The sequence below is a fragment of the Ochotona curzoniae genome, unplaced genomic scaffold (genome assembly GCF_017591425.1).
Source record: "Ochotona curzoniae isolate NIBS_2020 unplaced genomic scaffold, NIBS_Ocur_1.0 scaffold_2453, whole genome shotgun sequence".
NCBI classification, from domain to species: domain Eukaryota; kingdom Metazoa; phylum Chordata; class Mammalia; order Lagomorpha; family Ochotonidae; genus Ochotona; species Ochotona curzoniae.
Genome location: NW_024467094.1, coordinates 19,927,614 through 19,951,894, shown reverse-complemented (window position 1 = coordinate 19,951,894; position 24,281 = coordinate 19,927,614). Strand labels below are relative to the sequence as shown.

Sequence of the window (24,281 nt, the reverse complement as noted above, 5' to 3'; positions counted from 1 at the left end):
AAATGTCATTCTGAAATACTCTACATGCTAAGGTAAAGCCTGTCAACTCATCACTTCTATTTTTTCTATTTTACTCCAACTTCAAGGCAATGTTGGAGATAAGAGAGAATAAAATAAAATAAAAGCCCTAAGGGAAGCAAAATAAGTTTAAAATTTATAATGAGAAAATATTAATCATTCCTGAATAAAAATAAATGTGAATACAACCCAACATTCCTAATAAAGCAGAAAGCTTTCTTAAAAAAAGTATTTAGAGAGGGAGCTCTTCCATCAATACCATCCTGTTTTTCTTTCTTCCTTCTTCTTTTTAAAGATTTATTTGGGGCTGGGTGTAATGGCTCAATGGCTAAACTCTTGCCATGTAAGCACCAGGATCCCAGATGGGCACCGGTTTATTTTTCAGCTACTCCACTTACCATCTAGTTCCCTGCTTGTGGCCTGGGAAAGCAGTGGAGGACAACTCATCTTTTTTTTGGTTCATTTATTTTTATTGGAAAGGCTGATTTACAGAAAGAAAGACAGAAAAATCTTCTATCTACTGGTTCACTTCCCAGGCTGAGCCAATCCAAAGCCAGCAGTCACGATTTCCTCCAGGTCTCCCATGTGGATGCATGGTTCCAAGGCTTTGGCCCATTTTCCATTGCTTTCCCAGGCTTGAAGGGGGAAGATTATTTGAAGCTATCATGCCAGGCCTCCACGCTATCTTAAAAAAATTTTTTTTTTGTTTACTTGAAAGGCAGTTACAGAAAGAGAAATATCTTCCACCCACTGTTTCACTCCCAATATGGGTGCAATGGCCATGGTTGAGTAGCCAAGAACACCATCTTGGTCTCCCATGGGGGCAGAGAGGCACAAGCACTTGGGCCATCTTCCATTGCTTTCCCAAGTGTGTTAGCAGGGAGCGTGATTGGAAGTAAGGCATCTGGGACACAAACCACACTTGCAAAAAAATATCGGTGTCACAGCTGGTAGTTTAACAGGCTAATCTGCAACACTAGCCACTTGCTATCTGCTATTTCATTTCCCAAGTATTTGCGACAGATCATGATTGGCCATCCCAAAGAAGGAGCCAGGAGGCAGGAATTCCATCTGGGTCTACTTCATGAGTGGCAAGAATCCAAGTACTTGACCATCAACTGCTTTCTTGCAGGGTGTACATTACCAAGAAGCTGGATCAGAAGTTAACCTTGACTCCAATCTGGGATGACGGTATCTCAAGAAACAACCATCACACTAAATACCCACCATGAATAAGAACACTTCAGTAGTAGTGTGAAGAATCTTCCTGCACTGACAGAAATATTGCTTCTAAACTGTCTAATTCAGTAACCACTGTAAGTGGCTACTAGCACTATACATAGAGCCAGGGCAAATTTAAAAAAAAATTTTTTTTAAGATTTATTTTCATTGCAAAGTCAGATATACAGAGAGGAGGAGAGACAGAGAGGAAGATCTTCCATCCACTGATTTACTCCCCAAGTGATTGCAACAGCTGGAGCTGCACTGATCCGAAGCCAGGACCATGGAGCCTCTTCCAGGTCTCCCACACGGGTGCAGGGTCCCAAGGTTTCGGGCAGTCCTCCACTGCTTTCCCAGGCCACAAGCAGAGAACTAAATGGGAAACGGGGCTGCTGGGATTAGAACCAGTGCCCATATGGGATCCCTGTAGCACATGCAAGGTGAGGACTTTAGCTGCTAGGCTACTGAGCCGCGCCCTAATTTTTTTTTTTAATAAATTACACATGCTGAGTGGCTACCATATTGAAAGGTACAGTGGAGAACTAAAACAAGTTCAAAATGATGTAATAGAAAATGCCCCGCACGGCCCAGCACAGTGTCCTAGCACTAAAAACTCCTCGCCGTGAACACACTTGAAATCCATCTTCCTGGTATGCTTGCAGCCAACAAGAGATACCCACATTGACTTCTTTTTTTTTTTTTTTTAAAGATTTATGTATTTTTATTGGAAAGTCAGATATACAGAGAGGAGAGACAGAGAAGAAGATCTTCCGTCCAATGATTCACTCCCCAAGTGAGCACAACAGCTAATGCTATGCCGATCCGAAGCCAAGAGCCTCCTCCAGGTCTCCCACGCGGGTGCAGGGTCCCAAAGCTTTGGGCCGTCCTCGACTGCTTTCCTGGGCCACAGGCAGGGAGCTGGATGGGAAGTGGAGCTGCCAGGATTAGAACCGGCGCCCATATGGGATCCCAGACATGCAAGGCGAGGACCTTTAAGCTAACCACTGCGCCATTGCACCGGCCCCCCCACATAGACTTCTATGCTCTTGACTCCAACCTAACCAAACCTTGGTTGTTGTGCTCATTTGGGGTGTTAAATCAGTGGATGGAAAATCTGTTTCTCCCTCTCTCTGCCTTTCAGCAACTAAATGAAACATTAAAAGAGTAAGGAAAAAGAGGGACAGTGGGAGAAAGAAAATGCTATAGACACTAAAATAGAACAGAAATTTCAGAGTAGTTTAATTTACCATAATTTGTATTAATTAGTTCCTCAGTTTTGAAGGTAGTATCTACATAACAGCTAAAATAGCAAAGGCAATTTCCACTCCACCTTAAAGCCCTATTGTTCTTTTCTAAAAACGCCTCCTAAACATTATGCCTAATATTGAAGTAGTTATAGTAGCTGCTTTCAAACTAATCATATTAAAAACTCTCTTGTTCCTTAACATCCAGGGATATTACTTACAATTCTGTGTCTCTAATGAAGAAAAGACAAAATAAAGTTACTGATTAAAGAAAAACAATTTTGAACTTGCATTATAGTAACAGGACAGGCTGCTGCTTATAAAGTCAGCATTCCCTGGAGAGGTGTTGGTTTGAATCCAAGATATTCTGCTCCTGATCTGGCTCCTTGTTGATGAGCCTGGAAAAGCAGATGATAACCCAAGTACCTGGGACGCTGCCACCCAAGTGGGAAACCCTGATGGAGTTCCAGGCTTCTTGTTTCAACCTAGCCACAACGACTCCCACATAGGGGAAAGGGATCAAGTATTTGGGCCATCCTCCACTGCTTTCTCAGGCCATAAGCAGGGAACTAAACCAGAAATGGAATAACCAGGATTAGAACCAGCACCCATATGGGATGCTGGTACTGCAGGCATAGGATTAACTTGCCAGCCCCTAAAAATAAGTATATTTTAACAATTCTCTCTCCTCTCTCTGTAACTCTGCCTTTCAAATAAAGAAATTTCTCTCTTATGTCTGTATCTGCCTCTCCATCATACTGACTCTCAAATCTTTTTTTAAAAAAGAAACAATGCCTACCTACATCTCTTTATCAGTCAGCATGAAGCTCTGCCTCTGACTCCAGCATTCTGTTAATGTGGATCCTGTGAGCAGCAGTGAGTTTCACACACTGAGTTTCAGTCACTCAAGTAGGAAACCAGAATTGAATTCCCAGATCCCAGCTTTGTTGCTACCTAGGGGCTGTTGCAGGGATTTGAATAAGGCAGTAGATAGGAATTTTCATTTTCTCAAATGCGTTTTTGAAAACAATAAATAAAACCTTAGTTTATAAACCCGATTGAAGTATATATTTTTAAAAACGACCCATTGGGCCCGGCGGCGTGGCCTAGCAGTTAAGGCTCTCGCCTTGAACGCCCGGGATCCCATATGGGCAACAGTTCTAATCCTGGCAGCTCCACTTCCCATCCAGCTCTCTGCTTGTGGCCTGGGAAAGCAGTCAACGACCGCCCAAAGCCTTGGGACCCTGCACCCGTGTGGGAGACCCAGAAGAAGCTCCTGGATACTGGCTTCTGATCAGCATAGCATCGGCTGTTGCACTCACTTAGGGAGTGAATCATCGGAGGAAAGATCTTCCTCTCTGTCTCTCGTATATCTGACTTTCCAATAAATAAATAAATCTTTTAAAAATTAAATAAATAAATAACTCATTAAAGCAAATGATGACACATTTGTACAGTATACAGTTCCATATATATGTGTGTATGTATATGTATGTGTGTGTATATATATAAAATGAAGAGTATATAACACAGGTTACCTTATAAGTGGAAGGCAATCAGGCCATTGTGGGACAAGAGTAGCTATGACCTTCCATGATATATCCAGCTTTTATGTCACTCAAATTTCAACCATACTAGTGTTACTATACACACCTACACACACGACTCAAATATACCTTTATGACTGGGGGGGGAGGGGAGAGCTAAAAGCCATTTTCCTCTATCATTAAAACTGCCTGGGTGGTTGTTGTGACACACTGGGTTAAGGTGCCACTTAGGATGCTGCATGTTATATCAGGGTACTGATTCAAGTCCTAGCTACTTTACTGCCTATCCAGCTTCCTGTAATGCATCCTAGCAAGGCAGCAAATTACAATCCAAGTGCACCTAACCATGCAGAAGACCTTGCTGTAGTTTCTTCCTCCTAGCTTCGGGCTGGCTCAACCAAGCTGCCAGGAGCATCTGGGAAGAGAACCAGTAGGGAAAAAGATATCACTTTATCTCTCTTCCCATCATTTTGCCTTTCAAGCGATAAGTCAAATGATACCATATGGGTGCCAGTCAGAATCCCAGCTACTCCACTTGCAATTTAACTCCGCTTAATGTGCCTGGGAAAGTAGCATAGGATGGTCCAAGTGCATGGGCCTCTGCATCCACATAGGAGAAAACAGAAGCATCTGATTCCTGACTGGCCCAGTTCCAGCCATTGTGAACATTTTAGAGAATGAACCAGCAGATACAAGATTTCTCTGTCTCTATTTCTCAATCTGTAACTTTTGCCTTTCAAATTAATAAAAAATAATAACCTTTTAAAATATCCCCATATGCAATCACATGCCACCTAACAATACTTCAGTTCAGTCAATAACAGACCACATATACAATGATAGCTCTATAAGATTACAATAGAAGGGGCTAGTGCCATGACATAGTAAGTTAAGCCTCCCCCTTCAACACCTGTATCCCATATGGGCAGCAGTTCATGTCCTACTGCTCCACTTCTGATCCAGCTCCATGATAATGATCTGACAATGGAAGTCAGTGTAGGATGGCTCAGGTCCTTGGGCCCAGCCACCCAATTGACAGACCTGGAAAAAACCTCCTAGCTCCTGCCTTTGAATCAGCTCAGCTCTGGACATTGCAGCCTTTTGGGGAGTGAACCTGTGAATAGGAGAACTTTCTGTCTCTTGCTCTCTCTGTAACTCTGCCTTTCAAATAAAAACAGTAAAATACATTTAAAAAAAAGATTACAATAGAGCTGAAACACTTCTACTTCTTAGTAATGTCAAAGTCTTTGTAACATCCTCAACCATGTATTAGTCCATATTTATAATGTTATTATAAGCACTCATTGTTTATAAAAGTGTAGCATATAAATATATACAACACATAATGCTTGATAAGAATAACCATTTTACTGGCATATGTATTTTTTAAATAAATCTTTGGTTATTTTTATTGAAAGGCAGATATACAAAGAGAAGGAGAGACAGAGGAAGATCTTCCATCCGATGATTCACTCCCCAAGTGAGCGCAACAGCTGGAGCTGAGCCCATCCAAAGCTAGGAGCCAGGAGCTTTTTCTGGGTCTCCCAAGTTGGTGCAGGGTCCCAAGGCTTTGGGCTGTCCTCAACTGCTTTCCCAGGCTACCAGCAAGGAGCTGGATGGGAAGTGGAGCTGCTGGGATTAGAACCAGCACTCATATGGAATCCTGGTGCATTCAAGACAAGGACTTTAACCACTACACGATCGTGCTAGGCCTAGACATATGTATTTATTATACTTTTAACTCATTATTATGGCAGACTGCTTTACAACAAAACAGCAGCCTCACACATCCTAGGTTTACCATGTATCTTGACTGCATCAAGAGACCAGGTAAAGAGACAGATGCTTGCTATCCATATTTAAAAACATAATAACATATTTACTAGAAAGCATCCCCATCATTAACTGACACATAAATCTATATCATAGTTTACTATTCTCTCTACCCTAAGTCTGAAAATTTTCAAAACACAGTAATTTTTAATATGTATGTATGAACATTCTTTGTACTGCCTACATCAATGAAATGTCATATACACATGTACTAAATATATTTAACCATTCTCCAAACTGTTCAGCCTTTAAGTGATTTCTAGCCTTTAGCAGTCATTGAATAATGCTGCAATAATTCTATTTAAATTATTTTTGTGGGAACCTATGCTGTGGCATATTAGGTTAAGCCATAGCTTGTGAATCCATCATTCCATTTGGATGCCAGTTTTAATCCCACTGTTCCACTTCCACTCTAGCTTCCCATTTATGCACCTGGAAAGAAGCAGAGGTTGACCTAAGTCCTCAGATCCCTATGGGAAACCCAGACAAAGCTCACAGCTCAGCCAGGGCCATTGCAGTCATCTAGAAAGTGAAGCAGCAGAAAGATCTTGCTTTCTTTTCTCCCTCACCTCTGTACCATTTGCTGTACCTTTCAAATAAAAATAATCTTAAAAAATGTTTGTTGTATATTTTTCAGATTTCCTTAGAGGAAATTTCTAAAAATCACTACATTATAAATATTTAGTTATTGGTAGACATTACTTTTATAATAGGTTATACCAACTTATAGTCCAACAATACAGCATCCATCTCAACAAAACATTAAGATCTCTCTTAACCAACAACTTTATTTTAAAGATTTATTTATTTTATTTATTTATGTATTTATTGGAAAGGCAGATTTACAGAGAGGAGAGAACAGAGAAAGATCTTCTATGCACTGACTCACTCCTCAACTGACCACAACAGCTGGAGCTGAGCTTATTCAAAACCAGGAGCCCAGAGCCTCTTCCAGGTCTCCTACGTGGGTGCAGTGTTCCAAGGCTCTGGGCCTTTGCAAGAAGCAAAGAGCTGGGCCTGGCAGCGTGGCCTAGTGGCTAAAGTCTTCGCCTTAAACGCACCGGGATTCCATATGGGTGCCAGTTCTAATCCTGACAGCACCACTTCCCATCCAGCTCCCTGCTTGTGGCCTGGAAAAGCAGTCGAGGACGGCCCAAAGCTTTGGGACCTTGAACCTGCGTGGGAGACCCAGAAGAAGTTCCTGGATCCTGGCTTCAGATCGGCATAGCATCGGCTGTTGCAGTCACTTAGGGAGTGAATGATCGGACAGAAGAACTTCCTCTCTGTCTCTCCTCCTCTCTGTATATCTGACTTTCCAATAAATAAATAAATCTTAAAAAAAAAAAAAAACAAAACCAAGAGCCAAAGAGCTGGATGGGAAGTGGAGCAGGCAGTACACGAACTGACGCATATATGGGATCCGAAATACACGCAAGGCAAGGAATTTAGCCATTAGGCTACCGTGTTGGGCCCAAAAATCTCTTAAAACTTATTTTTTAATTTTTTTTTTTAATTTTAAAACTTGAAAGGCAGAGAGAAAGTAGGAAAGAGACAAAAACCGAGCCTAGCGGCATGGCCTAATGGCTGAAGTCCTCACCTTGAACCCACTGGGATCCCATATGGGTGCCAGTTCTAATCTCGGCAGCTCCACTTCCCATCCAGCTCCCTGCTTGTGGCCTGGGAAAGCAGTCAACGACCGCCCAAAGCCTTGGGACCCTGTACCCGTGTGGAAGACCCAGAAGAAGCTCTTGGATACTTGCCTTGGATCGGCATAGCATCGGCCACTGCGTTCACGTGGGGAGTGAATCATTGGACAGAAGAACTTCCTCTCTGTCTCTCCTCCTCTCTGTATATCTGACTTTCCAATAAATAAATAAATCTTAAAAAAAAAAAAGAGAGAGAGACAAAAACCTTCCATTTTCTGGTTCATCCCAAAATGCCTGCCACATTTAGGGCAAGATCAAGCAGGGGCAAGAGACAGAAACTCAATCCAAGTCTCCCACATGGGTAGCAGAGACCCAACTACTTAAATCATCACCTGCTACCTCCACACTAGCCTGACACTGCATTCAAAAGCAGAGGGAGAGTTCAAGCCCAGTCACTCTAATATGGAATGTGAACACTCCAAGTAGACTACCAAACATCTGCCTCTTTCATTTTTTTAAAAATTTGCTAGATCAACAGCAGGAAATGGAATTACATGTCAGTAATGTGAAACATTTTTTTCAAATGCTCACTCGTTTGCACACTGGTGTATCAGCTTCTGTTCCTATACCCACATTAGCAATCTTTAGTGATCTTTCAACTCTTTACAGTTTAAAGATGTTAATTCTCCTTTTTAAATGTTTAAGAGTGACAGAGGGCCCGGCACAGTGGCCTAGCAGCTAAAGTCCTCACCTTGGATGCGCTGGGATCCCATATGGGCACCAGTTCTAGCCCTGGCAGCTTTACTTCCCAATCAGCTCCCTGCTTGTGGTCTGGAAAGGCAGTCGAGGACAGCCCAAAGTCTTGGGACCCTGCACCCGGGTGGGAAACCCAGAAGAAGCTCCAAGCTTCTGGTTCCTAGCTTCGGATTGGCTCAGCTCCAGCCTTTGCAGCCATTTGGGGAGCAAACCATCAGATGGAAGATTTTCCTCTCTGTCTTTCCTCCTCTTTGTATAAATGCTTTTCCAGTAAAAAATAAATAAATCTTTAACAAAAACTGCCTTCAAAATAATAATAAGTAAATATGTAAAAAAAATATTGTGTCAGAATTTTCTAACCCTTTTTATATTATCATTCACCTACTTTTTAGAATAGTTTCTCATCTTGGTTTGAATCACAGAAAAATTGTGATGAAATGAATTTTAGTTTTTGGTTGGCAGCCTAAACATTGAGATACTAAGCTAAAATAAAATTAAAAAGGATTGCAGTGTATCTAAAATTGAAGCAAAGTAGCTGAAGGTTATGCCTAACATTAACTTTTCCTACCCAGCCATACTTAAACTATTCTACTCTGAAACTCACAGAACCACTCTATCCAAAATCTGAGCACCAGACTGAGCAGTATTTTTATATATAAATATTTTCAGTAAGAAATTCTATGTACTCTTATTTTGAGGCCAAAATATTTCTCACTGGAGCAATTCTGTGAAACAGGCAACTCAAAAGAAAATAAACATGGATACCCATGGGGTCTGCATATGGCAAACTAAAAAACCCATAACACTAAGAAACTAATTTCAGTTAAGGAGAAAAGTAGGTTAGTTTGACTAAAAGGATAAATAGAACCAGGACAAGAAAGACAAATGAACAGAATGATTACCTCCCACCAAGTCCTTCGATTCTCTCTCTTTCTTTAGGAAGTTCTGGCTTGTGGTCTTGTGTCACCTCCACAGCTCTGACAAAATCATCCTTCGGGTCATCCTGAATTCCAAGAACCACCCCTGAGTCCCCTACGTGAGCTACATACATCTTCATGCCCCGTATGATGACCACACTGGCAGTTGTCCCTGATGTGCTGGGAAGACCTGTCATAGTCTTTGGCCATTCTGCTGTAATAAGAAATAACATATTTTACTCTTCAAGGTATAAACATTAATATAGTGTTAGAATACAAAAAACAGTATATCCTGAATAAGAGTGTTAACATTTGAACATGAAAAAGCTTAAAAAACATATTTTCAACACTAAAAAAAATTGTTAATCCATTAATCAATACATTGAAAAATTGAATTTATAAATAACACAATCACACTATAACTCTCTAAACAATCTAAGAGAAATTATTGTAGGATACATGTATTACCTTAAGCCTAATTACATTTCTGGACAATGATGTATTTAAGCTTTTGATATCATTTAGCCGGCCATTTAATATCTGTTAATATTCCTGGAAGATTTTCAGAAAAAGCTATTTTATGTGTTTTTAAATAACTTTTGAATATTTATAGCCTAAAATTACATTTATTGAGAACTCATACCAGGTAATGTACTGTGAGCTTCACATGCATTATCTTAAATAATACTAGTAGCAAACCTATGAAATGAGGCAGATCATTCTCTTTATTTTCAACTTGCAGAGGAGGATATCAGTGTTTTAAATGGTTAGGTAACTTACAGCACAGCAGGCATTTTAGCCTAATGATTAGCTACCTCATCCCTCAACAGGTGATGTGGAATCCCATGTCCAGCTCCTGATCCCAGCTTTCTGAAAAGATAGACTCTGGCACGCAAAAGTGTTAGCTCAAGTAAGTATATTGCCAGCACCCAAAAAGATTGGGATTAAGTTTCTGGCTCCTGGTTTCAGCTCCAACTGAGATGAAGCCCAAGTAGGCCATCAGCTGCTGCCTCCCCAGGATGCATTACCAGGAAGCCAGATGAGAAACACAGCAGCTGGGATCTAAACTAGCACTCTGAAACAGAATGTAGGCATCTGAAACAGTAGCTTTTTTTTTCTTTATTTTTGGTAATCTTTATATAGTTAATTAGGGCACAAAAGTTCAAGGGCTACAGGAAAGTGGGTAAGACTATTATTTCTACATTTTTTTTCCTGTATCTGGGATAAAGGGGGAAGTAAAAGGAAAAGCCTCACTCAGTTTCCCACCCACCCCAGGTCCCTGATGTGGGGCATATTCCGAGGGTCTTACTCAAATGGTTTTGATAGTTCAACAGTTATGAATTGCTGCCAGTCTCGCCATTCCAAGCACAATGAGGTTGCTGAAGAATCCACTGATTGACTTAGTCCACCTTAGAGTCTCCATTTGCCCTGTTTTTCACTGCCAACATATGGCTGGGGTAGTTGATTGATTTGGTCTGTCCTCTGTCTTTTCATGGTTAGGGACCTGAGTCTGGCAGTTCGATTGTGATATCCCCAAAGAAACTTTGTCTGAGGTGATCCCAGACCAGATTCTTGTGTGTACTTGCAAGCACAGGGCTTGGTACAGTCCATCGCCCTAATTAGCTGGTGGTTGCAATTGCTGGGTCAGTTCTGTTTCCAGCCCTCTCTTCCACTGGAACCAATGGGTGTTGCAGTCCAGCCTAATTCTGAAGCAGCAGGGTTTTTTTTTTTTTTTAAGATTTATTTTATTTTTATTGGAAAGGCAGATATACAGAGAGGAGGAGAGACAGAGAGGAAGCTCTTCCATCCGATGATTCACTCCCCAAGTAAGCACAACGGCCGATTCTATGCCGATCCGAAGCCAGGAGCCTCTTCCGGGTCTCCTGCGCAGGTGCAGGGTCCCATAGCCTTGGGCCGTCCTCGACTGCTTTCCCGGGCTACAGGCAGGGAGCTGGAAGGGAAGCGGGGCTGCCGGGATTAGAACCGGCGCCCATATGGGATCCTGGGCGTGCAAGGCGAGGACCTTAACCACTGCGCCACCACGCCGGGCCCTCAAGTAGTGTCTTAAACCAACTTTTCTGATGCCAATTCTCATCCTTCAAATTTCATCCATTATCCTAATACCAGGCTTGATATATAAAAAATTCTTCCTTGTATTATTTATTTCTCACATCTCTTAAATCTCTTCCAATGTAGAACAACTCTTCAGTGTTTCCCTGATGCTTTTGAGAATATCAAGCCAGTCATTTCAATAACATCTCTCAATTTAGGTCTTACATTTTCTCGCATCTAAATTTAAGTTACACTGTTTCAACAAAAATATTGTAGAAATATTAACTATGATCTTCTCTTTCCAAAATATTCCAAAGAATATATATCTATGATTTTTCTCACTAAAACTGCTGGTATATTTACTTAAGGTGTTGCCTACCCCACTCCTCCACTGTTATCTTTTTCCTTTAGCAATTAGTATTTTGCCCAGAGTTAATCTGAGACAAAATCAATATCCTTTTAATAGGCTGAACAGTATCTTCCAAAACCAAACAAAATGGAAAATCTACCCAGAACCTGTGAAGGTGAGCTTCTTTGGAAAAAGCGTTTTTGCAGAATTAGGTTAAGAACCTTAAAAAAGAGATCATCCAAGGTTAAAGTGGCCACTAAATCCCAACACCAGTGTTCTTAAAAGAGAAGATACAGAGGGGAAGGTGACATGAAGATGGAAGCAGACATTAAGTAACAGATACAAATCAAGAAATATCAAGAATGCCAGCAGCCAACAACAGTTAAGACAGATACAAAACATATTTTTCCTCAAAGTCTTCCAAAGGAAAGAAACCCTGAGAATACCTTCATTTCAGGTTTCTAGAACCCTGATACATGAAGCAATACATGCCTTCGTTTGAAGCCATCAAGTCTGTATACTGTTTGATGAAATCTAATAAATATATACATGAACACTTGAAAAAGTTAATGGGAAAATGGAATTAAAAGATGCATATTTTGTTGCATAAACACTTTGAAATCCACGCAGTTTTTTCATAATATGTACTTTACACAAACTTCCAGAAGACTGGGCCCAGCAGCGTGGCCTAGCGGCTAAAGTCCTCGCCTTGAACGCACCGGGATCCCATATTCATGCCAGTTCTAATCCCGGCAGCTCCACTTCCCATTCAGCTCCCTGCTTGTGGCCTGGGAAAGCAGTAGAGGACAGCCCAAAGCCTTGGGACCCTGCTCCTACATGGCAGACCTGGAGGAAGTTCCTAGCTTCTGGCTTTGGATCAGCACAGCTCTGGCCATTGCGCTCACTTGGGGAGTGAATCATCGGACGGAAGATCTTCCTCTCTATCTCTCCTCCTCTCTATATACCTGACTTTGTAATAAAAATAAATAAATCTTAAAAAAAAAAAAAACAACTTCCAGAAGAAATCTACTATATGAAAGTGTACATTTGTGAATTAAGCTATTACTAGTCAAGGTAATAAACTGCCATTGCTCTGCTTCCAATCAAGATCCCTACTACTAATGAGCCTAGGAAAGCAGTGACTAAAGGCCCAACTGTTTGTGCCCCTATGACCCATATGAGACACCTGGATGGCGTTCCTAGCTCAGCCCAGCCCCAATCATTGCAACCATTTATGTAGTGAACCATTAGAAAATGACCTCTTTCTCTGGAGCACATGGGCATTCTCTCTCTTACACTGTCTTTCAATTAAACAAATCTATACATATTAAAATAAACCGTCCTACATTAACATTTTAAAAGACTGTTAAATTAGTAATCAGGGGCCCGGCACAACAGCATAGCAGCTGAAGTCCTAGCCTTGAACCAGCCGGGATCCCACATGGTTGCCAGTTCTGGCCCTGGCAACCCCGCTTCCCATCCAGCTCGCTGCCTGTGACCTGGAAAAGCAGTCGAGGACGGCCCAAAGCTTTGGGACCCTGCACCTGTGTGGGAGACCTGGAAAAAGTTCCTAGCTCCTGGTTTCAGATTGGCTCAGCTCCAGCCATTGTGGTCACTTGGGGAGTGAACCATTGGACAGAAAATCTTCTCTTGTCTGTATATCTGTCTTTCCAACAAAAATAAATAAATAAATAAATCTTTTAAAAAATCAGTAATCTGAAAACTGAAAATTAAAATCATACAACAGACTGACATACAAATGCAGTCTATGGGCTTGGAGTGATGGCTCTATGGTTAAATCCTCAGTTTCCAAGCATGAGGATCCCATGTGAGCGCCAGGATTCCATAAGGCCGCCACCAGTTCATGTACAGGTTGCTCCAGTTCCCATTCAGCTCTTTGCTTATGGCCTTGCTTATAGCAGTCGAGGATAGCCCAAAGCCTTGGGATCCTGTACCCACACAAGGACCCGGAAGAGGCTCCTAGCTCCTGGCTTCAGATCGGCTCAGCTTCAGCTATGGTAACCCTTTGGGGAGTAAACCAGCACATGGAAGATTTTTCTGTTTCTCTTCTGTAAATCTAACTTTCCAATAAAAATAAATAAATATTTTTTAAAAGCTGGGCTGACTAGGATGTAGTCCCCACCAGCATGAACTGGAACAGAGTACGGGCCAGGCTATAGCACCCACTGGCAAATGCCTAGGTGAGGCAGGCCATACATACCGGACTGGGCCACAGCACCCAACCAGCACACGTGAGGCACAGGGGAGAGTGGGAGGACTCGGCAGAGGGTCTGCAGGGAGCTCCCCTGCTGAGCCACTATTCCCACTGGTGAGTGTGAGAGCTGGGGTTGGGGGCAGACCAGGCCGGACAGGGCTATAACACCTGTTGGCCTGCATGTAAAACTGGACCAGGGACAACGGTACCTACTGGAACATGCATAAGCCAGAGTAGGTGACGGTTGGTTGGGCTTTGTTGCAGCTAACAGATGCTGGCATATGGGGGAAAACTCTGCAGTATCACCTGGAGAGTACAAGATGCAGGAGTGAGAGTGGGCCCAGTAGGGAAACAATAGGCACCTCCCTCTTGGGTTGCCACTCCCACTGGTGAGCATGAGAACCAGGATTGGGACAGGCAATGGCTAGACAGAGTGGCAGCCGACGGCAGGTGTATGGGCCTGGTTGAGTTGAACTAGACTTCAATACCCACTGACATGTATAAGAGCTGAAAGAGAAGTGGGACAGACAGAACCAGTCTGCTGTACATACTGGTAAGCACAGGAACCAGCGCAAGAGGCGGGCACGGTAGGTCGCTATGACTAGACTTTAGCTCCCACTGGTTTGCATGGGGGCCTGAATGTGCCCATTAGTTTGCACAGAAGTCAGGGCTGGAGACAAGTGACCCAGCAATTTCAATTAACAGTGTGTGCGTGGACCAATTTGGGCAACGGACTGACTGTGCCAGACCCTGTATTGGTTTGCACACACAAGAATTAGGTCTGAAAATAAAATTTTAAAAAAAAATGAGGTCTGGGATCACCTCAGATGAAGCTTCTTTGGGAAACCATTCCCCTCATCTCAACTACTGGACTCAGAACTCCAATCATGGAGGAAACTGCAGGGTCCATGGTCTGATCATGGAACACATGTTAGAGCTGGGCCTCCTCAGTAGCTTAGACCGTGCAGTGGACAGCATGTCCACATGCACATAGAGGACATGGCAGTACACTGGAGCCTGCCTGGAGCCTGCAGAGGACACCTGGTACCATAACACAGAATGAAGGACAGGACAAATCAATCCACTAACCCCAGCCAAGAGTTGGCAGTGAAACTCTGGGCAAACAAAGACTCTAAGGTGGACTATGCCAGCCAGTGGAGTCTGGAGAGATTTCATTGTGATTGGAGTGGCAAGATTGGAAACAACACAGAACTGTTGAACTATCGAAACCACTTGAGCAGGACCCTGGAAGCACGCTCCATGTGGGGGATCCTGGGATGTGTGGGAGGTTGGGTGGGGCTTCTCCCCTTAATTCTACCCTCCTCCCAGATACAGAAAGGAAAAAAAGAGAATGTCAAAACAATGATCTCATCCTCTAGCCCTTGACCCTTCACACCCTAATCAAATGTGTAAAAATTATCAAAAATAAATTTTATACAATTAAAAATTACTAATAAAATGAACAAAAAAATATACAAAGAGCAATACACCCTGCTTGCAGATACGGTGTCCCTGCAATCCATGTGGAAGACCCAAAAGCTCCTGGCTCTGGACTGACCCAGCTCTGATAGTCTTTCCAGGGGATGTAAGACCTCTCTCGCTCTTCCTTTCCCCCTTCCCCTCTCCCTCTCTTTGAGTAACTCCACCTTTCAAATAAGCATATATATATATACTTATTTACTTGAAAGAAAGGAAGAATTACATTTTAAAGTTATTATTTGAAAGGCAAGAGTTACACAAATTCTTTCTTCCATTGGTTTTCTCCCTAGAAGGCCATAAGGGCTGGGCTGGCTCAGCCCAAAGCCAGGAGCTTTTTCCATGTCTTCCATACGGGTGGCAGGGAAGCAAACACTTGGACTACCTTCTGCTCCTTTTCGCAGGCCATTAGAGGGAGTTGGACTGGAAGTCCAATGCCAGCATAATAGGAGGCAGATTAATCCACTACACAATGTGCGCCCCAGTCAATCATTTTAGTATATGTGCTGCCGAAGTGAGCACCAGTCATTTTAAAGACTAATATACTAAGTAAAAAACACTTGCTCATTGAGACCAGCATTGTGGTAGAGAAGGTTAAATGTCTACTCACAATCTCCGTATTCCCTATTCAGGCCCCTGTTTAAGTTCCAGCTGCTCTGCTTCAGCTTCCTCTTTAAAGAGAGAAGAAGAGACAGAAAAAAAAGATTTTACATCGGGCCCAGCGGCGTGGCCTAGTGGCTAAAGTCCTCGCCTTGAACGCGCCCCAGGATCCCATATGGGTGCCAGTTCTAATCTCGGCAGCTCCACTTCCCATCCAGCTCCCTGCTTGTGGCCTGGGAAAGCAGTCAACGACGGCCCAAAGCCTTGGGATCCTGCACCCGTGTGGGAGGCCTGGAAGAAGTTCCTGGATCCTGGCTTCAGATTGGCATAGCATCGGCTGCTGTGCTCACTTGGGGAGTGAATCATCGGACAGAAGATCTTCTTCTCTGTCTCTCCTCCTCTCTGTATATCTGACTTTCCAATAAATAAATAAATCTTTTAAAAAAAAAAGTTTCAAACTTATGGCTTTGTCCTGGGCTAGTCCCCTCAACTGTTGCAGCGATTTAGGGAAGGAACCAGCAAATAGAAGCACACACTCTTGTCTCAAATAAACTCATCCTTAAAAAAAACACTTGGGATATTCAAAGGAAAGCATGTGCGACACTGATTCAGTCAGTCTCCACTTAGATTTCCCACAACCCACACTGGAGTACCTGGTCTTGAGCCCCAGCTCCTCCACTTCTGATCCAGCTTCCTAACACGTGTCCCTGTGTGACAGCAGAGGACGGCTCAGTGGTTGGGTCCCTACCACCCACAGAGTTCTTGGCTTCAGCACCATCCAGTCTTGGTTGTTGCAGGATTTAAGGACTGAACCAGTACATGAAAGATCTCGATTTCTCTCTCCTTCCATTAAATAATTTTTTAAACTTAAACACAAATTTTAAAGTATACTATTTCTGTTTCTTCAAAAACCCTCTCAAAAAAAAAAACCCTTACATGGTTTCTGAGTCCAAAAAGTTTAACTGTGTTAAGCCACTAACTGAAGATTACAAAAATATTATTGCATAGCAGGAAAAGCCACTGCCTGAAACACTGGCAGCACCACGTTTGTAACCAGTTGCTCAAAAGCAATGGAAGACAACCCAAATATCTGGACTCTCACCACTCACGTGGGAGACCTGGATTAAGCTCCTGGCTGCTGGCTCTTGGCTTTGGCTGGCCCAGCCATGGTCTTTGAAGTCATCTGACAAATGAACCAGCAGATGGAAAAGTTTCGTGTCTCTTTCTCTCTGTATAACTATTTAAAATAAATAAATAAATCTTAAAAAAAAAAAAGTATAAACAGGGGCCAGTATTGCAGCAGAAAGGGAAAAGCCTCAGCATGAGATGCATCACACATGGGTGCAAGTTCATGTCCTAGCAGCTCCACTTCCAATCTAGCTCCTGCTAACAGCCTGGGAAAGCATTCCTGAGGAAGGCCCAAGTGCTTAGGCCCCTGCATTCATATGGAAAATGTGGGTTAAAATCCTCTGTACTGGCTGTGACCTCACTCAGCCCTGGCTGTTGTGGTCACTTGGGGACTGAACCAGTGTATAGAATCTCTCCTTTCTATCTTAAAAAAAAATCAGGACAGATGCTTAATTACAAAAGAAACAGAAGTCTTCGCAAACTACAAATAAATTTGATTTTACATAACGAATTTTTTTTTGTTTCAATTTTTTTTTCCAGGGGAAAGAATCCAAGAAAACAGTATTTCAGTATGTCCTGAGAAAAGGTATATAGATTAATGTGAGAAAACAGGGGAAACTGGTATTATTTAACAGGGAAGCTGATTCTGGACCAGAAAAGGTTTGGCCTATAGAATAACAGAATTTAAAGTTATCTTTAAAAAAAAAAAAAAAATGAAGGGGCACTCAAGAATCTGAGACAAACTTTTTCTAAAATGAATGGTCAAGTAACAGTTTATGTTTTTTAATTCCTCAAATTCAAGCAAACGGTAAATTCATATTATTGCAAATCTACTGCAAAATAAGCAAGGCTAAACAGTTCTTTGTGTCTAATTTTCCTTATTTCCTTGCTTGCCACTTCCAGTTCCTCTGCATTCAATGATCGACATATTTGTAGAAGACACCACAGTGCCTTTAGCTCTACCGTCCCTACAACAACAACAAAAATAAATAAATAAATCCGGAATAGGGTCGCCTGGGATTGGATGGGAACCGCCTCCAATGAGCCTACTGGTGGATCTCTACGTCAATCAAGGAATTCTTGGCAAAAAGCCAAGCAAATGGAAAACAGACTTTGAAACCAGCTAATCTACAACTCTAACAATACCTTTATTAAAATGTTCTGTATTTGACAACTGTTTAACATTCTTCTCTCTGTCTGCCTTTTCAGTGGGAATAAGCAACTCTGATGTGTTCCCATGAATGATTTTTTGAAATGAAAAGTATTTTTTTTCTAACAAAGATGCATGTCATTTATCTATGGCAAGAGATAAACAACTATAACCAGTCCAGGCAACAGCAACACTAGTTGCCTTAGAAAACATTCAAAACTTCGATTGAAACAGTAACCACAAACGACAATCAAGCGGAATTTTTAGAAATTACAATCTTTCTAACCAGTTGGCACACATAACTCCTCTCCTTATCTTTTGCCGCTTGGATCGGTATTTGCAATTTCTAAGTATTTTTACCACAGCAGGAACTGTTGAGTGATATATGCATGCAATTAGCTTCCATCAAAGAGGTGGGGGGAGCCCTAGCGGAAGTTAGCACATCCCTAACATGGGGCCAATTCAAGAGGTAACAACTCACTCTGCGCTTCTACTTTTGAGTGGTCCTAAAACACTACGGGATCCCCAGCAGAATCCCTTCCCAATTGCTGGGTGATGACATCCCAGCCCTTCTACAGGAGCCGAGCCCCTTCACCCCACTCAGCCAGCCAGGGTCCCTCAGGAGAACTAACGCCACTGACAGGAGGCAATCGAGTGGGGGTGAGGGACAAATCCTTCAAAAGCAAAAATCATGACCGATTCTAACGAAACCCTCCCATTTTTTTTGTCAGCCCCCTCTGTCTCCCTCTGACCCGAGCAGCAGCGTGTGTCCTACCACTTGCCTCTGACCCAAATCTGGCGCCAGGTTTCAAACACTTTGTCGCCGACTGGCACCAAAATGAGGACCCCCCAAGGCTGAGGGCCGCTTACGACCCCCTCCTGATGGCGGGAGGGGGGCGGCTGAAGGGAGGCCACTTTGTCCGCCCGGCCCTCACGGCACCGGGAAGTGCGCCCAGTGCCCGAGAGGTCTCAATTTCACTCCCCGGCCGCGCTCTCCACGCCGGCGGCTCGCGCGGGACCGCCCTGGTTAAAAAAAAAAAAAAAAAAGAAAAAAGAAATCCCTCCAACCACCCCGGAGCGGAGAGAGGAAAAGGGAAGAAGGGGGAAAGCCGGCGCCCAGCAAGCCAGGGAACTTACCCAGTTTCTTCCACATGGCGAGGTGACAAGCGAGGAAGCCTTTGCGGATGGCAGCGCAAACCTTCGCCGGCTCGGATGAGGTGAAACCCTTCTGCTTCTTGATGAAACCCCACAAGTGTTCCCGGGCAAACTGCGCCGCTTCTCGCCCGCCGTGCCCGTCGCACACGGCGAAAAAAGCCACCGAGGAACGGCGGCGGCAGCAACGACCGGGAGCCGGGGAGGCCCCGGCGTCGCCGGCGCGATCGCGAGCTTCTCGGGCTGCCACCGCCGGGCCTTTCCCGGAGACTTCGCGGCCAGGAAGAGCGCTCGCTGACGGCTGAGGAGGCGACGGCTGCGAGAAGGACCGCCGCGGCGAGGGTTTCTCCTCAGCCGTCGGCTCCGGCTCCACCACGATCTGAGTAACGTCCTCCATGTACTTCCTCCCGCCCTGGTCAGAGAAGACGCTCACTCCCAGCGAGTACAGCCCCGCCATGGCCGGGCTGGCCGGGCTCCCGCCGGTCCCCACGCAGCCCGCCGAATCCAGCGTCGGAAGACACACTCGGCGCTCGCCAGCCAACTATTGTTTATCTTCGACGACGCCGAGAAGGGGGAGGGGGCGGTCCCGGAGGAATGGGGGGGCGCGCGATGTCGGGACTTGTCCGCGAGAGCTGGGCCGGAGCGCTGAGGAGAGCGGTGCCGAGCAGCTGCGCCTGCGCGCTGCGCCTCCCGCACCCCCACCCCGCCCGCCGCCTTCCCCGCCCGCGCGCGCGCCCACCTCACAAATTAGGCGTTCTCGCCGACTGTCGTCACTCGGCTCTGGGCTCCCGACCAATCCGGAGTCGAATGCGGCGCGCCCGCCCCGCCGTCCTGGCAACGGCCGCGCTCCTTCCGCCCGCCGCCGCGGTCTTCGCCGCCCTTGCGAACCGGCTCGTTCACCGCTGGCCCCGGTTGTGTTCCCCCGTCCTTGAGAGCTTAACCGGGCAGTCGGGGTCCTTGGGGTCGTCATGCGGCCTCTCACCTCCTCCCTCCCCGCGCATTCTGTTGCTCGTCTTTCAGAGATAGTGGGATATGCTCAGGCCTTCTGCGAATATGAATAATGTGATTTGAAGATGGGGTCTTGTACCGTCCACTCATTGAAGTGAAATGGCGGGAAACCTCTCTTCGAAGGTTGTGAACAGTTTGAGTGGAACGCGTCCGGCCAGGAATTGGCGCTGGGGGAAGCTGACTCATATTGCTGTTAAGAGAACTTAAATTCCCATCATCAGCTTACTCAGTGTCACAGAACTACCTATGTCAGAAACACAAAAGGCGCTGTTTTAACTAATTATTAACAGATTATCTCAGCTTTTGTTAAGGCAGCGCTTTTGCTGACCAGCCCTGGATGCCGTGTTTGGTTCCTGCAGTGTCCTTCCAGGAACTTGAAAATAGTTTATACAAACTGCCTTGGTTATCGCCCCCTGCCTCTCCCAGTAGGTCATGAAGAGCTTAAAAAAAGTTGCAGAAAATTAAAACCTTAGAGGGCAAATGTTTTTGTAATGAAACAGTTAAATGCTCTTTTCCTTTCACCACTTCATCTTCAGTTCTCATATGGGCATTGCCCTGCAGCCTGTGGGATTGGTAATGGAGTAAGACCAGTACAAAACTGGGACTGAAAGTGCAAAAAGCAAACAAAAACAAAACATATACCAGTAAAACAAAATTACCTCAAGTCAATGAAAATATATTAAAACTATCCCTGCCCAAAATAAACTAGATCAGATGCCCTAGAGTATGAAAATGGATGGGGAGCGGGGAGCGGGGAGCTCCCTATTTGTGACCTGGGAAAGCAGTTGAGGACAGCCCAAAGCCTTGGGACCCACATGAGCTCCAGGATCCTGGCTTCAGATCTGCGCAGCTCTCGATGTTATGGCCACTTTGGGAGTGAACCAATGCACAGAATATCTTCCTGTCTTTTAAAAACACGAATGGGGGAAATTCCAGCTTGTATGGAGAAGTGACATAACCTTTATGCTACACCAGGTACCAGCCCCATAAGTAAATCTTTTTGCAGAAAATTTTTTTTGTAAATCTTATAATGTTTCTTTTGCATATTAAAAAAATATTTTGAAAGGCAGAGTTACAGAGAAGGGGAGACACTGTGCTCTTCCATCTATTGATTTACTCCCTCAATGGCTACAAATTTGGGTTGAGTCAGGTCAAAGCCAGGAAACTGTAATTTCATCCTGGTCTCCCATATTGAGTGCAAGGACTCAAACATGTGGGCTAATTTCTGCTTCTCTCAAGTACATTAACCACCAGCTGGATCAGAAGTGGAGTAGGTGGGACTCGAACCTGTGCTCACATGGAGCAACAGTGTCAGATGTAGCAGCTTTATCCATTTAATCATAATGCTGTCCCCCACTTAATTAGTTTTGTTAATTAATTGACTTAATGTTTTGTTTAGAGATTACAATAGACATCAATGAATGAGAAAATTCCCAGTTCTCCTGAAACCTATATTCAAACTGGGAAAGAAAAACAATGAGCAAAGAAGTAAAAAATGGTGAGATAGGACAGAGATAAGTCAGAAAAAGAGTCATGTGATAGAAAGAGTCACACAGTTACATCATACTAGATGGTTGGGAAATATCTGACAGATCTGTACAGCAAGAATCCAGCCTTGTAAAGCCGCTGGGGGTGAGAGAAGCACATTCCAAAGAGAAAGAGGAGTTAATGCAGAAAACCCTAAGCTTTGGTGTGTTCCAGAAACAAAAAGAAAGGTTAGCAAGGACAAAGGGAATTACATATTAATAAAGGTAATTTTTGTTTCTTTTTTTTAAAGATTTCCTTTTTTTTAAAGATTTATTTTTATTATTTTTTTTTATTGGAAAGGCAGATATACAGAGAGGAGAGACAGAGAGGAAGATCTTCCATCCAATGATTCACTCCCCAAGTGGGCGCAACGGTCGATGCTATGCCAATCCGAAGCCAGGAGCCTCTTCCAGGTCTCCCACGCGGGTGCAGGGTCCCAAAGCTTTGGGCCGTCCTCAACTGCTTTCCTGGGCCACAGGCAGGGAGCTGGAAGGGAAGCGAGGCTGCTGGGATAGAACCGGTGTCCATATGGGATCCTGGGCGTGCAAGGTGAGGACCTTAACCACTGCGCCACCGCGCCGGGCCCTAAAGATTTCTTTTTATTAGAAAGATATACAGAGAAGCAAAGAAACAGAGAGGAAAATCGTTTGTCTTCTAATTCACTCCCAAAGTGGCCCCAACAGCCAGAGCCAAGCTAATCCAGAGCCAGGAGCCAGGAGCTTCTTCCAGATGTGCCATGTTAGTACAGAGTCCCAAGGCTTTGGGCCATCCTTGACTGCTTTCCCAGATTACAAGCAGGGAGCTAGATGGGAAGCAGAATTGCCGGGATTAGAACTGGCACCCCTATGGGATCCTGATGCATGCAAGGTGAGGACTTTAGCCACTAGGCTACTGTGCTGAGCCCAATAAATAAATCTTTTTTAAAATTAATTCATTTATTTAAAAGAGAGTGGGAGAGACATTCTGTATACTGGTTCACTTCCCACATTGGCCACAACAGCCAGGCCAAAGCCAGAATCCTAGATATTCATCTGGATCTTCGACATGAGTGCAGGTGCCCAAGGACTTCAGCAATTTGTTTCTGCTTTCCTAAGAGCATTACTAGGGGGCTGGATCAAAAGTGGAGCAACTGGGACACAAACCAGCGTCTATAGGTGGAGGCATCTCCCATATGTGATGCCATATGTGTCTGCTGAATCTACTATACCACAACACTGACCCCACTTCTTAATTTTTGTGAAAATTAAAGGCTCGCTGGCCTAGCGGCTAAAGTCCTCGCCTTGGATGCGCTGGGATCCCATATTGGCACTGGTTTTAATCCCGGCAATTCTACTTCCCATCCAGTCGAGAATGGCCCAAAAGCCTTGGGACCCTGCACCCATGTGGGAAACCTGGAGGGGGTTCCTAGCTCCTAGCTTTGGATCGGCACAGCACTGGCCGATGAGGTCACTCAGGGAGTGAATCATCAGATGGAAGATATTTCTCTCTGTCTCTCCTCCTCTCTGTATATCTGACTTTGCAATAAAAACAAATAAATCTTTAAAAAGAAAGATTTATTTTATTAGAAAGTCAGATATACAGAAAGAAGATACTAGATCTCCCATGTGGATGCAGGGTCCCAAGGCTTTGGGCCGTCCTTAACTGCTTTCCCAGGCTTCAAGCAAGGAGCTGGATGGGAAGTAGAGCAGCTGGGATTAGAACCAGCTCCCATATGGAATCTTGGCGCATGCAATGGGAAGACTAGGCTACCACACCAGGCCCTGTCTGTTTGTTTTAATAATTATTTGTTTATTTGGATATCAGAATTACAAACAGACAAAAATATCCTCTCTCTGCAATTTGCTCCTCATATGGTTGTGCAACACCCAAAGGTGTGCCAGCTAAAGCCCAGAGCTTCTGTATTTCCCATGTGGGTGTTGGAGGCCCAAGTACTTGAATCATGTTTTGCTACTTTTCCCAGACCACCACCAACAAGATGATCAGAAGCGTTAACAGTCAGGTCTCAAACTTGTACCACAGTGGGATGCTGGTGTCCCAGGCAGCAGCTTAACCTTTTATGCCACATTGTGGAAGAGCCTCTGCTTGAGATGTCCGCATCCCAAACGAGTACTGATTTGTGTGCCATGGTTGTTCCACTTATGATCCAGCTCCCTGCTAATGACCAGGAAAGCAGCAGAAGATGGCTGAAGTGCTTGTGTGCCCACCACCCATGTGGGAGAGCAGGAAGAAGTTCTAGCTCTGAACTTTAGACTGATCCAACCCTGTTACACGCAGGTGCAAGGGCCCAATGACTGTTACAGCCATCTTGGAAGTGAACCAGCAGACAGAAGACACTGCCTGTTATTTCTCCTTCACTCATACATCTTCCTTTGAAATAAAAATAAATAAATCTTTTTTCAAAGGACATTATTTGAAAGGCAGAGAGACAGAGTTCTTTCATTT

General features: G+C 44.1%; 1 protein-coding gene across 1 annotated transcript in view; it reads right to left on the bottom strand.

The window, feature by feature from the left end:
* The window catches only part of PPM1D (protein phosphatase, Mg2+/Mn2+ dependent 1D), a 39,253-nt gene extending 19,255 nt beyond the window's left edge, over window positions 1-19,998 (bottom strand). Inside the window, exons 1-2 of the mRNA XM_041000358.1 lie at window positions 19,290-19,998; window positions 9,168-9,396 (exon numbers count right to left, since the gene is read on the bottom strand). Coding sequence (XP_040856292.1) covers window positions 9,168-9,396; window positions 19,290-19,761 — 701 coding nt within the window. The 5' untranslated portion in view covers window positions 19,762-19,998. The remainder of the gene's footprint in view (window positions 1-9,167; window positions 9,397-19,289) is intronic.
* Window positions 19,999-24,281: the final 4,283 nt, after the last annotated feature.